Source organism: Anastrepha obliqua, chromosome 4, assembly GCF_027943255.1.
Source record: "Anastrepha obliqua isolate idAnaObli1 chromosome 4, idAnaObli1_1.0, whole genome shotgun sequence".
Taxonomy (NCBI): domain Eukaryota; kingdom Metazoa; phylum Arthropoda; class Insecta; order Diptera; family Tephritidae; genus Anastrepha; species Anastrepha obliqua.
Window position 1 is genome coordinate 69,904,514 of NC_072895.1, and position 14,519 is coordinate 69,919,032.

General features: G+C 36.8%; 1 protein-coding gene across 4 annotated transcripts in view; it reads right to left on the reverse strand.

The window, feature by feature from the left end:
- Positions 1 to 9,533: 9,533 nt before the first annotated feature.
- LOC129244751 (integrin alpha-PS3-like) overlaps positions 9,534 to 14,519 on the reverse strand; it is a 55,860-nt gene continuing 50,874 nt past the window's right edge. For 3 of the 4 annotated variants that reach the window (XM_054882565.1, XM_054882564.1, XM_054882563.1), the window contains exons 10-12: positions 14,143 to 14,458; positions 13,571 to 14,070; positions 9,534 to 10,329 (exon numbers count right to left, since the gene is read on the reverse strand). In XM_054882565.1, coding sequence (XP_054738540.1) covers positions 10,207 to 10,329; positions 13,571 to 14,070; positions 14,143 to 14,458 — 939 coding nt within the window. In that variant the 3' untranslated portion in view covers positions 9,534 to 10,206. The remainder of the gene's footprint in view (positions 10,330 to 13,570; positions 14,071 to 14,142; positions 14,459 to 14,519) is intronic. The other variant, XM_054882566.1, reaches the window with a different exon arrangement.

Sequence of the window (14,519 nt, forward strand, 5' to 3'; positions counted from 1 at the left end):
TAGGGTGATTAATTTTGCGCCATTCCTTTCCATGGTATACAATTTTATGAACAGTTACTGGCAGGTTGAATCATGAACATTTCGACAGATAAAATTTGATAGTTTCCGTTGAGTAATATTGAAAAGCGTGTACTCCTATTAATGTACCATAAGTAAGGATTAAGTAAAACTTCTTTGTTCCGATATTTTCTGCGTCTCTGAAAAATCTTCATTAGTATTACCGGTTTTTCATTTTCGCATTAAAAGACCCACTTCTTCTATAAATCTGCTTAAAGCAATGTCGATTTCAATCAAGCTGACAGCTTACAAAAAAACGATTAAAGAATCATGTCAATGATGCAGGATTCAACTTACTTCGGCTGAATTCTTCTCGACGATTAAAGCTACAACGGTGGCAGACCTTATGGAGAGCGAGTAGTGATTATATTGTAAAATGCTTCTTAGGGTCCGTTAAATTATGAAATAAAACCTGCTTATTAATAGCCTTTTATATATCCTTCGGCCGCCGTAACCGGACGGGTTAGTGAGTGACTACCATTTGGGAGTGCGTGAATTCGAATCGCCGTACATGAACATGAAATAATAGAAAACGTTTTTTCTAATAGCGGTCGCACCACGACAAGCAATGGCAAACCTCCGATTTTTTTTGCAATGAAAAAGCTGGCCATAAAAATATCTGCCTTCCGGAGTTGGCTTAAAACTGTAGGACCCTCCATTTGTGGAACAACATCAAGACGCGCAACACAAATATGAGGAGGAGCTCGGTCAAACACCTAACAGTAGTGTATGCACCAATTATTTATTTTTTATATCTATACTATGAGTGATTGCACAATGCTTCTTAAAAATAAAAATGATTAATAAATAACAAATTCCAGTTAAAATAAGGCACTTACATCGTTTTTGGTGAATAAATATTATAAATAAATACATATATCAGCATCGCATTGCAGACTTCATCATCAATTATACATGATAAATGAGAGTATCATTAAATGTAAAGCTAAAATAGTCGGTTTCGATTGTAGTTGGAGTAAAAACTAAGATTTTATCCTGAATGTGCTTTAATAATACTTTACTGTTTAATTATCAGATTACCATTCAATATCATTGGTATGAATCGATAAACCAGTAGCATCACTGAAACCGCTCAATATTTACTCACTGTTTCCAACTTACTTTCACTATTGTACATATTTTCATACATATATTGATTCACAACATACTACATATGTATGTGCGTAGGGGAGAATGGGGAGTTGCGAGACGGGTTTTGCTTTTTGACCCGGATTACTCAATCTATACTAATATTATAAAGAGGAAAACTTTGTTTGTTTGTTTGTAATGAATAGGCTCAAAAACTACTGGACCGATTTTAAAAATTCTTTCACCATTCGAAAGCTACATCATCCACGAGTAACATGGATTATATTTTATTTTGGAAATAGGGCTCGAGATATAGGTCAAAACGTGGACCCGGGTAACCTTCGGATGTGTATGTACAATATGGGTATCAAATGAAAGCTGTTGGTGAATGCTTTGGTCCAGAGTATTTTTCATGCCGCTCCGTGACTAGGGTCTCGAGATAGAGACCAAAACGTGGACCCTAGAATGTGTATGTACAATATGGGTATCAAATGAAAGCTGTTGATAAGTGCTTTAATACGGGGTAATTTTCATACCTATTGATGACTAGGGTCTGGAAATATATGCCAAAACGTGGACCCGCCGTGTCTTTGCACCGAATTAAACCAAACTTACACACATTGTTAAGAAGGTATTGAAGATGGTTTCCGTATAGTTTGGGTACCTATTGGTAGATAGGGTCTCGAGATATAGGTCAAAACGTGGACCCGGGTAACCTTCGGATGTGTATGTACAATATGGGTATCAAATGGAAGCTGTTGGTGAATGCTGTAGTTAAGAGTATTTCCATCCGCTGCGTGACTAGGGTCTCGAGATAGAGACCAAAACGTGGACCCTAGAATGTGTTTGTACAGTATGGATATCAAATGAAAGCTGTTGATAAGTGCTTTAATACGGGGTAATTTTCATACCTATTGATGACTAGGGTCTCGAAATATATGCCAAAACGTGGACCCGCCGTGTCTTTGAACCGAATTAAACCAAACTTACACACATTGTTAAGTAGGTATTGAAGATGATTTCCGTATAGTTTGAATACCTATTGGTAGATAGGGTCTCGAGATATAGGTCAAAACGTGGACCCGGGTAACCCTCGGACGTGTATGTACAATATGGGTATCAAATGAAAGCTGTTGGTGAATGCTTTATTACAGAGTATTTTTCATGCCGCTCCGTGACTGGGGTCTTGAGATATAGGTCAAAACGTGGACCCGGGTAACCTTTCGTTGTGTATGTACAATATGGGTATCAAATGAAAGCTGTTGATAAGTGCTTTAATACGGGGTAATTTTCATACCTATTGATGACTAGGGTCTCGAAATATATGCCAAAACGTAGACCCGCCGTGTCTTTGCACCGAATTAAACCAAACTTACGCACATTGTTAAGTAAGTATTGAAAATGGGTTTCGTAAAGTTTGGTTGTAATTCGGAGCACTGGCAACGGGTACAGCGTTCTTTTGAACCAGCCATAATGTCGCTTACTTTTTTAACGCTTGGGGCGGAACTGAACTGTCAAATTGACAGTGTGAGTTACAATGTTTCAATATTTCTTTCTGATTTGGATGCCATAAGGAAAAAACGTAAGTGCAACATGTAAAAATTGTTTGTGAACTTTTTTGGAGTGGATTTTGGAACAGTGAATAATTTCTTACGAAATTTGAGAATTTAATGTGAAATCCGAATGAAATTATGTGTTCGTGGAAAAAACAATTTTTTTCTTTTTTTTTTTTTTTGAAAAATATAAATGGATAATGGTTAAAAAAGCTCCAATGCTTAATAAAGCATATAAATTGAAACGAAAAATTCATGGATGATCAGGAAAAAGGACGATTGTTTATTCGTATGCGTTGATTTGAAATTTAAAAACAATCTTCTTTTTTCCTGATTTTCAATTTATATTTTATATTTACTTAAAAACAAATAGAAAAACAAAAAATATTGTTTATGCCAAAGCGCTTGAATAAAGAATAATGAAATAAATAATATGAAATTCATATATTTTCTGTTCTAAACCATATCTATTCTATTTTAGTGTGCCCAGCGAAGGGGACCGGGTTTGCTAGTATCTTAATATTCTGCATATGTCAACGATGGAATCTTTAGTCAATGAATACTGGAAGCTATTGGCATGGCCTATTTAACAAAACTACAATTTTCCTTAAAATTAAAATTGTATGTAATAACATAAAATATAATACAAAATATAAAAATGTGGGGAGTTGTGAGACACCGTAGTTTAAATCAATAAAAGTGACTTATTTTAGTTGTTAGTTCTTTATTAAGATGAAAAATAAAAAAGAAAAGACAATTGTTATAAAAAAGTGTATAAAAAATGCAATGTCATCAATCTGATGATTTGCAGTGAGAAGATTTATAATAACCAGTTCGTAAATTGCCACGCTTTAGGTGCACAGCTCGATCGCATACATTGCAATGAATGGAGTTGTTTCTGCTTAACTTTTTCGGCATTGCACCTTTGCAGATGATGCAAAAATCTTCTTCTTCTTCAAATTCTGATGAACTTGCAATTATTGCGTTAAAACGTCGAAAAAAACGGTGTCTCACAACTTCCCACATTTGTTGTCTTACAACTCCCCAAATCGTTTTTTTTTATAAATGGCCGCGTAGTCATAAACACATCGAACGTTCATACCCAAGTGAATGTGTAAATTCAAAGCTAATAGGACAATTAATAATTTGTATATATTAACATTTGCAATTTGCTTCAACAACTGATCGAATGTATCGCAAAACAAATGATGAAAAAAACATACCGAGAAATTCCAAAACACAGTAACTGGAGAGACGCGTCGAATGCGTGTAAATATGACCAATGCTAGCTGAAAAGTGAGATCGCATCGAGAACATTTGTTGAGACTTAAAATCGAATGTAAACAAATGAATAATGCCGAAAGGTAACAATGTCTCACAACTCCCTGTGTCTCACAACTCCCCATTTTCCCCTACATATTAAACTAGTTTTGTTGTTCATGTTACCGCCAAATTATGTCATTTTACTGTGCGCAAACTGTTATTTTCTGATATGTTATGTCTGAAAACTGTTTAAGGAGAAGTAGCATAATACATCAGTCCTCTTTTTAATTTAAGTATTCGTTTAAGTATTGTTTCTTTGCAATTCGTCACTAGTCGGTAAAAAGTCTTTCCGTCCACTAAACACTACCCTTTACATCACGACGCTCATTTGATGGGTCGACAATGTCAGAATATGTTTGACCGGTTCTGTTCAGCACCATCATATCCGCAATTAATTATTGTGCGTACCTCATCAAAAAGATTTGGTAAAGACTTTAAAGCATTAGGGGTAGTCAGAATTAAAAAAAATTGGATCCTTTCGTTTTTGCATTTTCTTAAAGTATAATACTTAAAAACATTGTGTGAAAATTTGAAGTGAATCCGACAAAGACTTTTCGAGTTATTCAACAATTAACAAAGGGCGCTTGGGCGCTCCGGAGCGTTCGAGAGCAAGTAGATAGGAGCACAATCGTATGAAAGTGGCTGATAAGCGCGCTAACGGTAACACTCGAGAAGGTAGAATGCTACGTAGGCAACAGCAAATCGATATTTTGGAACCTGCTTTGACGGCTGAAGAACTATTATATGGCCCAGGAATAGATGACATGATGTAAGTAATTAAATAATTCGTATAAGTCTACATAAATACATAGCAAAACTTTAAATGCGTTTTTCTCAAAACTATGTTTTTTTAACTGGTGATTACTGTAACTTAAAAACCACTTGGTAGAATTCCATAAAATGTATACTTTTGAAAACCATAAAAAACTCGTGTCTAAACGAAGGATTTTTTTTTTAATTTCGATTTTTTTTAACAATCAATTGTCGGATTATCAAGATTATCTATTATAAATTATAATTAGAACACTAATTTCTCTTGTCGGATTGATTTTAGATGAACCTCCAAGAACTTGTGATGATCACCGCAAGGTCTTCTGGAGAAACGGGCTCCCCACAAACAGCAATAATTTTTACTAAACTTTGTTAAAGTCAACACGAAACATGATGTTTTAATCTTATATTTTTACTTTTTTTCAATAAATCAATTGACTAGCAAACAAAAATTATTAAAACCATCATTTTTTCAGGCTTCTGACTACCCTTAACCCCTTAAAACATCTTCTCATTAATTATTAAAAATCTCACCTAACAATATTTTTACTGTGTGACTTTATAGCGATTGCAAATTTACGAGGTTTGTTAAAAAAATAAGGTGAATTTTTAAATTTCGCGGGCTACATACATTTGACTTTCGATTGATATGATTTTTTATATACTCGTATCGAAGATATTTTCACTGTTTTAGCAATATAAAGGGTGATTTTTTAGCTATTATCTTTTTAAACAGTTGATTAAACAGCTGACGCACGTTTCGTGTTTTGTTTAACTGTCAAACATCTTGAGTTTGGTCTATAATTTGACCATGAATCGTCTTACAAACGAACAACACAAATCATTGCATTTTATTATAAAAATGCGTGTTCTGTTAAGAAAGTTTATCGCGCGCTTCTTCCATTTTATGGTCAGTTTAATCGACCCACTGAAGCGGCTATTCGAGCTATTGTGACTAAATTTAGAACCAAATTTACATTACTGGACATCAAACCACCTGCACGTTTACGTAGAGTGCGAACTGAAGAAAATATCGCAGATGTATTGGCAGTGTTAATGATGACCATCAATTATCGATTCGTCGTCGTTCGCAGCAATTGGGCCTCTGTTACTCAACAACGCGGAAAATTTTGCGAAAGTATTTAGGTGTGAAGTCTTTCAAAATTCAGCTGGTGCAAGAATTGAAGCCGAACGACCTACCGCAATGCAGAATTTTTGGTGAATGGGCTCTTGGAAAGTTGGCCAAAGATCCACTTTTTTATCGAAAAATTGTGTTCAGCGAAGAAGCTCATTTTTGGATCAATGGGTACGTAAATAAGCAGAATTGTGGATTTTGGAGTGAAGATCAGCCAGAAGAATTGCAAGAGTTACCAATGTATCCAGAAAGGCAGAAAAGGTCACAGTTTGGTGCGGTTTATGGGCTGGAGGTATCATTGAACCGTACTTCTTCAAAGATGCGGCGAATCGTAACGTAACTGTGAATGGTGAGCGCTACCGTGAAATGATATCCAACTTTTTTTAGCCCAAAATACAAGAGCTTGACTTGTATGACATGTGGTTTCAGCAGGACGGTGCCACATGCCCTACAGCACGCGTAACAATGGACTTCTTGAGAGGCGAGTTCGGTGAACATTTTATTTCACGTTCCGGACCTGTCAATTGGCCACCCAGATCATGCGATATAACGCCTTTAGATTATTTTTTGTGGGGCTTCAATTAACGCATTGGAAGACAACATTAAAGCATTTATATGTGAGATACCGGCCGAAACATTGGAAAGAGTATGCCAAAATTGGACTAAGCGGATGGGCCATTTAAAGCGCTGTCGCGGTCAACACTTGCATGAAATAATCTTCAAACATTAAATTATGTGAGCTGTACTATCGATTTAAATAAAAATTTCATGAATTTTTCTGAATTTTACGCGTGTTTTCGAAAAACTTTAATATAGCTCTTAAAAAATCACCCTTTATAATGTTTAGTTTGTTTAAGACATAAATACGACGAGTGGTTTGCGAGTTAGGCAATTTTTTGCTGCCGATTCTTGGCTCTCTTGGACTACTCCATTGGGACGATTGGGCTTTGATTTCGATGTCATAACCATATACCCATGATGCGTCACCAGTTATGACCCTTTTAAGCAAATCCTGTGGCATGCTCATGCGACGTTGTTTTTGGTCGAAATTCAGCAATTTTGCAACGAACTTCGCTGCCACACGATTCATGCCTAAAATTTCCGAAAAGATTACATGGCATGAGCCAACCGATAGGCCGACATCCGCAGCAACTAATTGCGATTTGACGATTCTCCATAACAATTTTCTTCACTTTCTCAACATTTTCGTCGATTGTTGATGTGCTGGGGCGTCCGGAGCGAGCGTCGTCATTCACATCTTCTCGACCTTCTGTGAAAAGTGTCTACCACTTGCAAACATCTTTTTGACTCAGAGTACTCCCACCGTATGCCACTGTCAGCATTTCAAGTGTTTTTGAGCACTTAATTCCATTTTTTACACAAAATTTGATCCATTTTATATAACTTATGCCTCTCAGAAACAAAATAAACATGCAATATTGCTAAATCCGTGCACATATCTTCGAGACTAGTGTACCAACAAAAAAAATAATATAGTAATCGAAAGTCAAATGTACGCAGTCCGCGAAAGTGGAAACCTTCCCGTTATTTTTTGAACACACCTCGTGCACTTTATCCAACGTCCGCCGTAGCCGAATAGGTTGGTGCGTGACTACCATTCGGAATTCGAAGTACGTAGGTTCGAATCTCTATAAAGCACCAGAATCAAGAAAAAGTGTTTTCTAACAGTCGCCCTCGGCAGGCAATAGCAAACCTCCGACTATATTTCTACCATGAAAAAGGTCACATAAAAATACCTGTGGAACACAGCACAAATTGAAAGAGGAGCTCGATCAAACACCTAACAGTGTTAAAAGTGTTATTATTATTAATTATTTTTTATTTTTTGGTCATGTGTGGATTATATCTTTTGTGATTCTAAAGGGTGGTTAAATTTTAAGGGCCGATGTTGAATGTGAACCACACCTAAACGTCAAATTTTTTTCTACATTTCATTTGACATTTTTCAATTTCAGACTAATTCAATTTGAACTATGGAAAGATACACAATCGAGCAACGCGTTAAAGTTAATCATGCTTATTATGAAAACGGGCGTTCAAATCAAAATACATATCGCGCACTTCGAGATTTTTTCGGCCAATTTAATCGTCCAAATGCGCATACAATCGGAAAAATTGTGGAAAAGTTTGAGCAAACCGGGTATGTAGGAGATGTGAAAACAAAAGTGCATGCTCGTACAGCTCGTACTGCAGAAAATATTGCTGCTGTTCGTGATAGTGTGGTTGAAGAGCCATCCACCTCAACTCGTCGTCGTGCCCAACAATTGCACCTCTCACGCTCGTCGTTGATGAACATTATGCATAAAGACTTGCATTTACGCGCTTACGAGGTGCAATTGACTCAAGAACTAAATCCGCTTGACAATTTCAAGCGTCCTCAATGGTAAGAATGGCGGCAGGAAATGGCAACAGTGAATGACCAATTTTCGAAGAAAATCATCTTCAGTGATGAGGCATATTTTCACCTCAGTGGATTCGACAATAAGCAAAATTGCCGCATTTGGGCGAATGTTAATCCAAGAGTGATTGCCGAAAAACCAATGCACCCACAAAGAGTGACTGTTTGGTGCGGTTTATGGGCAGTATTTTTTTTTCAAAATGAGGCCGGTCAGGCAGTTACTATCGTGGTTCGGTTTCAACAGGACGGTGCCACTTGCCACACAGCTAACGAAACAATGGCTCTTTTGCGTGAAAAATTTGATGGCCGAATAATTTCACGTTGCGGCGATGTCAACTGGCCGCCAAGATCATGTGATTTGACACCGTTGGACTTCTTTCTTTGAGGTTATTTGAAAGAAAAGGTGTACATCAATAAGCCAGCAACAATTAAAAATCTAAAGGATGAGCTAATTTGGCACATTAATGGCATAGAACCTCAATTATGCCTCAGCGTCATCGAAAATTTGGACCATCGGATGGAGGTGTACCGCCGAGGCCGCGGCGGTCATTTGGCCAATATTTTGTTCTACACGTAATTAAGCCATACCAATATTATCATAATAATGATTGATTGAAATGACAATAATTTCTTAAAAAAGTTGTATTTTATTCAAAATCAACACCGGCCCTTGACACGTAACCACCCTTTATGTTTCGAGAATTTGTTTGGGGTGATTTTTGAATACACCCAACTTCAATTCCTAATTCTTAAATGAATGTACAACAATATTTAAAGATTTTCACCATTGTATTTTAAATCAAAATAAAAAATTAAATAAGTTATACAATTTGAAGAATATTTATGACGATCGCAAATCACTTTTATAAAAATCTACTACATATTCACTATTATAATACTCGACTTAAAATTATTTGTTATTCTTTATATATATTGACTGCGAAGTTTTCTTAAAGATCACTCATTTGTATAATAAGTATGTGTTTAGTTTCAGTTTACAAAAAAAGAAAAAAAATATTGGCAATTAATAATGCACATACATACATAAATATTACATTTAAACATAAACTACTCTAACTTACACACACTACTATTAACAAAGTCTTAGCACAAAGGGCATACATACATGGAAATCATACATATGCAAATATGTATATACATATGAATGAATGAAGAAAAAAACAGTTTTATAAAATATATAGTACATATGCACATACTATTGTAATTGTATGCGTGTACTCGATCTACTATACAAATTAATATGTGTGTATGTATATACAAAATTCAGTTTGCAAATAAAAAAAAAAAATAGAAAAAAATTGTTTACCGACTTTAAAAGCAATGCACTCTTTTTCACAGATGTTTCTTGCTAAAATTGCCACAAAAAAGGTTAAATTACTTTCGCGGTCGACAATCTTGGGTTCATTGGTCCGGCTTGTTAAGAAAAAAAAACGTATCTTAAACATAATATTATACACATGGCAGCTGGCCTTAAGCTAATTCTTGTTTTCGTTCACTTTTTTAATTTTGAATTAATTGTAAAAAGCGCCTAACTAAACTTCATATAATACAATAAAATAAATACGCATAATTCAACACTTAAATCGATTGGTCCATTTGGTTTCGTCTTTTTTAAATCGTGCGATTTTTTATGTTTTCAAAAACAATCTATTCTATTTATTTTAAAAACAAACAAATGCAACACTGGCACCTTTTATGCTTAAGTTAACGTTGAACTGTTTTGACAAAAAATGCGAGTTCTAGTTCACCTCCGCACCTTTACTTTTGTGTGATGATATAAAGCCATTCGTTTCGAATTTATTGCAGCGTAACAAATAAAAAAATTTTTCAAGCCTTTTTTAGTTCCTTTCTGTATTTAGATTTTCTGCTTCTGGCTCAACATCTTCTTGTGCCGGTCTCGTTGAGCCTTGGTGCACCAGTGCATCCATTTCTTCCTTCTTCGCGCGTTTGAAGAAGCCGAGCTGCGAAATATAAATACAAAAATGGTTTAAGTTTAGTGAAATATAAAAGCAAAATATATCAATAAAATAAGTTAAATTCAGTAAAAATGAATCCATTATTTTGCGTTAGATGGCCTTAGTCAAGGCAAATCCATACAGGGTGATTCAATGTTTCAGGTCAGTCCATAAGTTCGTGCGTATTTTACCCATAATTTCACTTTTGTATGGATTTTGCATACAAAAAATTATTCGCGGAATATAACGGAACTATTTATATTTTATTCGATATATTGTGCGTTCAACAAGTGATTTTAATCGCGGATAGAAGCACGTGTTGTTAAAAAATAAAATGGAATCTTCGAACGCGTATAAGAGGCATATTTTGTATTTTTTTTATAAAAGTGGTAAAAAGGCAACACTGTTCACGGAGAGAATACCGTGAGTGTAAGGACTGCGAAAAGTGGTTTTCAAAATTCCAAAGTGGTAACTGCGACGTGGAGGATGCCTCGCGCGCTGCTCGTCCTGAAGTCTTTAACACCGACGCCTTGCTCGAACTCGATGAAGCTTAGCCAAATTTGACAGTCGATATGATAGCTCAGAGGTTAAATTCAACGCATGGAACAGTTCACAGGCACCTGGTTCAGTTGGGAAAGGTTTCAAAGCTGGGAAAATGGGTTCCGCATATACTTTCAGTCGCCAACCTTCAGCAGCGAGTGAATGGGAGTTCTCAGCTGCTGCAACGGCTTGAAAACGAAATTTTTTTTAACCGTATCGTTACTAGTGATGAAAAATGGGTCCTTTACAATAATCCTGTTTGCAAACGCCAATGGTTAGATAAATATGAAATACCAGAACTGATTCCTAGAGATGGCCTTTACCCCAAGAAGATTATCTTGTCTATTTGGTGGGATATGGCCGGTATTGCTTATTATGAACTTCTGGAACCAAGGTTGGTTGGTTGGTTAGAGTGGTGATTTATCCAGAATCCAACTAGCGCTTCCGCACCATTTTGTTGCCATATCCTCGTTACCAAATTGTTTAACAGTTCTTTACAGCAGGACTATATCCAGTCTGTGCGGTTTAGGAACCTTATTAGGTTTTTGACGTCTAAGCCAAACAGTTGCTCGAGACTCTTGAACAGCGGTTTGCCCATGGTTAACATTCTGCCCTTCCATAGGGCAGGGCATTCACAGAGGAAATGGATGATTGTTTCCTTTTTCTCCGGTTGTTTACAACTATGACAGTATGTTTTGTGAGGGATGCCCATTTTGGCGGTTTGATCTCCGATAGACCAGAAGCCAGTTATGACTGCCGTTAGTCTACAGGCGTCCCGTAATTTCATGTTTATCGATTTGGACGATTGCTTGAGGTTGTAGGTGGGCCATAACGTTCTGCTGATTTTGCATTTCGTCTGGTCTCTCCATCTACAATCTGCGATTCGAAGGTATTTTAGGGAAATTGCATTCATAACCGCACCTAATGGTGTGAATACTGGTACAGCTTTTTCGTTACCTTCTATGTTCCGGTGTCCCGAGACCCAAATTAAGGTTACTTTATGGTTTTCACTCAAGTTGGTGAGGCTATTCCTACTTTGCTCCACCACTTTAGAGGTTGTTATAGCCGCGTCCACTGCCTGGATTGCAGCTTGGCTATCCAAAATAATAGCGATATTGCCCTTAAAAGAGAAATCTGCGATTAGTAACCTACAAGCTTCCCCAATTGCCAGTACTTCCGCCTGGAAGACACTGCTGGTACTCGTATTAGGGAGACGCACAGATTTTTCAATTCCAAGTCTATTATATTCTCATAGCTCATACCAGCTCCAACACCACAATCCATTTTACTGCCATCTGTTTAGACTGTGGTATCGAAGTTGTTTAGAGAGAATCCCTTATTCCATTCTTTCTTAGATGGAAAGAGTGTAGCAAAATTCCTATTGAACGTTACCACCAAACCAGACGATAATTGCTGATTACACAGGCCGACAAAATTTAACCAACATTCAGACCCAGAAACCAGACTATATATTTCCGAAGGTTTATGATGCGCTGAATCCAAATCTGGCCTCAGAATTGCTCTATCAGCTCTGGTTTTCGAGATATCCTAACCTAAAAGTGCAAAAAACCCCATTTTTGCCCATATTTGAGGTTATGTAGCCTTGCAGATCTTTTCTTTCACCAAAATTAAAGGATGGCATCTTTAAACACAATCCTTCTTTTTTCAAATAGCGTTTTGTTTGCTCAAATATCATTTTTTTTCGCAGAGATATCGCATTTTGAAATTTTCATGTTTTTTTTGTATTTTTTGCACTTTTAGGGCTTTTTTCTTTATCATCGAAATTCACAACGATCTGTTGAACACTTGCCGAAATCAAGTTTAGTTATGTTTCTTGTACGCAAGATATATATTTCCCTACTGAATCGCAAAAAAAACGGCCAATTTCGGAAGCAGATGGTGAGCAGTTATGAAAAGTGGGTCACATGCAGCAACTGCAAATGAAAACAGTCGTGTTCGAAGCCAGAATCGACGGTCAGGAAGGTTTTGCTGTCTATTTGGTGGTATTGACACTATGGGCCGCTCCCGTAAGTTCCCAAGACAGTCGGTGCTCCGTTATCGGAACGACCCGGACTTATATTGGCCCAGGATTGTCCCTCCAGCTACAACAACACCCGCTCCCGTGCGCCCAAACTCTTAATTCGGACCTATATTGTCAACAATTAGGTCATCTGAAGGAAGCAATCGCACAGAAGCGACCAGCTTTTGCCAATAGGAGCGGAATTGTGTGCCACACACATGACTTTAGTCGCTCTCCAGCAGCTCCGGGAGCTTAGTTGATAAATTGTTGTTGCTAAAGTAAAGTAAAGTTGCTAACAAATTCCGTTGATTTTTTATAATTTGCTTAGCTGTGGGGTCGCACATTTAAACATATAAAAAAATACTTTGTACATACAAGGTGAATAGCACCGTTGGCTAAAATATTATAGAATATCAACCGACCATATTTTGATAAAAAAGGAAAGACATTCAAAAAAGCAAAGGAAAAATTGCGAAATCGGTCAAAATGTTGAGAAGATATAGTTTTGCCGCGTTCTATCATACTTGTATAAACATGTTCGATCACTGTTTCAAGCTTCACAAAGACCACAGTTGAATGAAAGAGGCTGAGTGTTCTGACTCAGAGTGTACTACGAAACCATGATCCTTACAGTTTCCAAAATGAAACTCTATAAAATGTTTTCTTATCCATAACTGTCACACTCACCTTATACATTCCATAAGTCATTAGCGCCAATAGCAACAGTCCACCCAGCACAGCTAATATATACACCCAGAATGGTGTACCATAGAGTTGATGCTTCGACACAATATTGTAGTCGATGCTCTTTCGTATTGCCAGCGATTTCTCATTAAAGTCACCGATTTTTTTCACATCCAAACCGATTAGTATAACAAAATATTCCCACGGTTCAATTAGTATTTGATTAATCTCATTCAAATCGACCTGATATTTCATATTGACAGTGATGGGCTTCTCAGGATTGAAATTATAGACACGCATAAAAGCACGCACACATATTGTCATTTCGGGATCATTACAATTGAAAACGATGGTACGATTCACCGGCAGTTTACCCTTCAGTTCTTCGCCCAACAACTCGTGCGCTTTTACTATACGCGCATACTGTGCTTTGGTTGCCGTATGGGCAGCAGCCTGCCGACGTCTGCGACGTAAAGACATGTTCGAGGTGTCTTCTGTGTCATCTGAAGACAAGGAGGATAAGATGCATGAATTAAAGTCAGAGTATAGAAAGTAATTCATTTGATTTAACTTACAACTATCGCTTTCTACTGGCATATCATAAAAGCTGTTGTACTCATAAGTCATGGTACTCTTTTTATGCTCCTTCAATTTGGACGCTGTGGTCGTGCTGTGAGTACTCGTCGAAATCTCTATAGTATTCATTATAAGCTGTGTATTATTTTCATAATAATCGATACCAATCAATTGGGCGTCGTAGACAGCCTGCATATTTATTTTATCCATTTCGATTATTTGTATGGTGTTTGTAGTACCGGGCACTTTATATGCCACAGGTATATAGAAGACCACATCCATGGCGCCGACAGTACTGGGACCCACGCTTTTTATCTGTTAGAGAAAAAGAAGATTTCACAGGAATAAAATTATAAATATTTGATTGAAAGCTCAC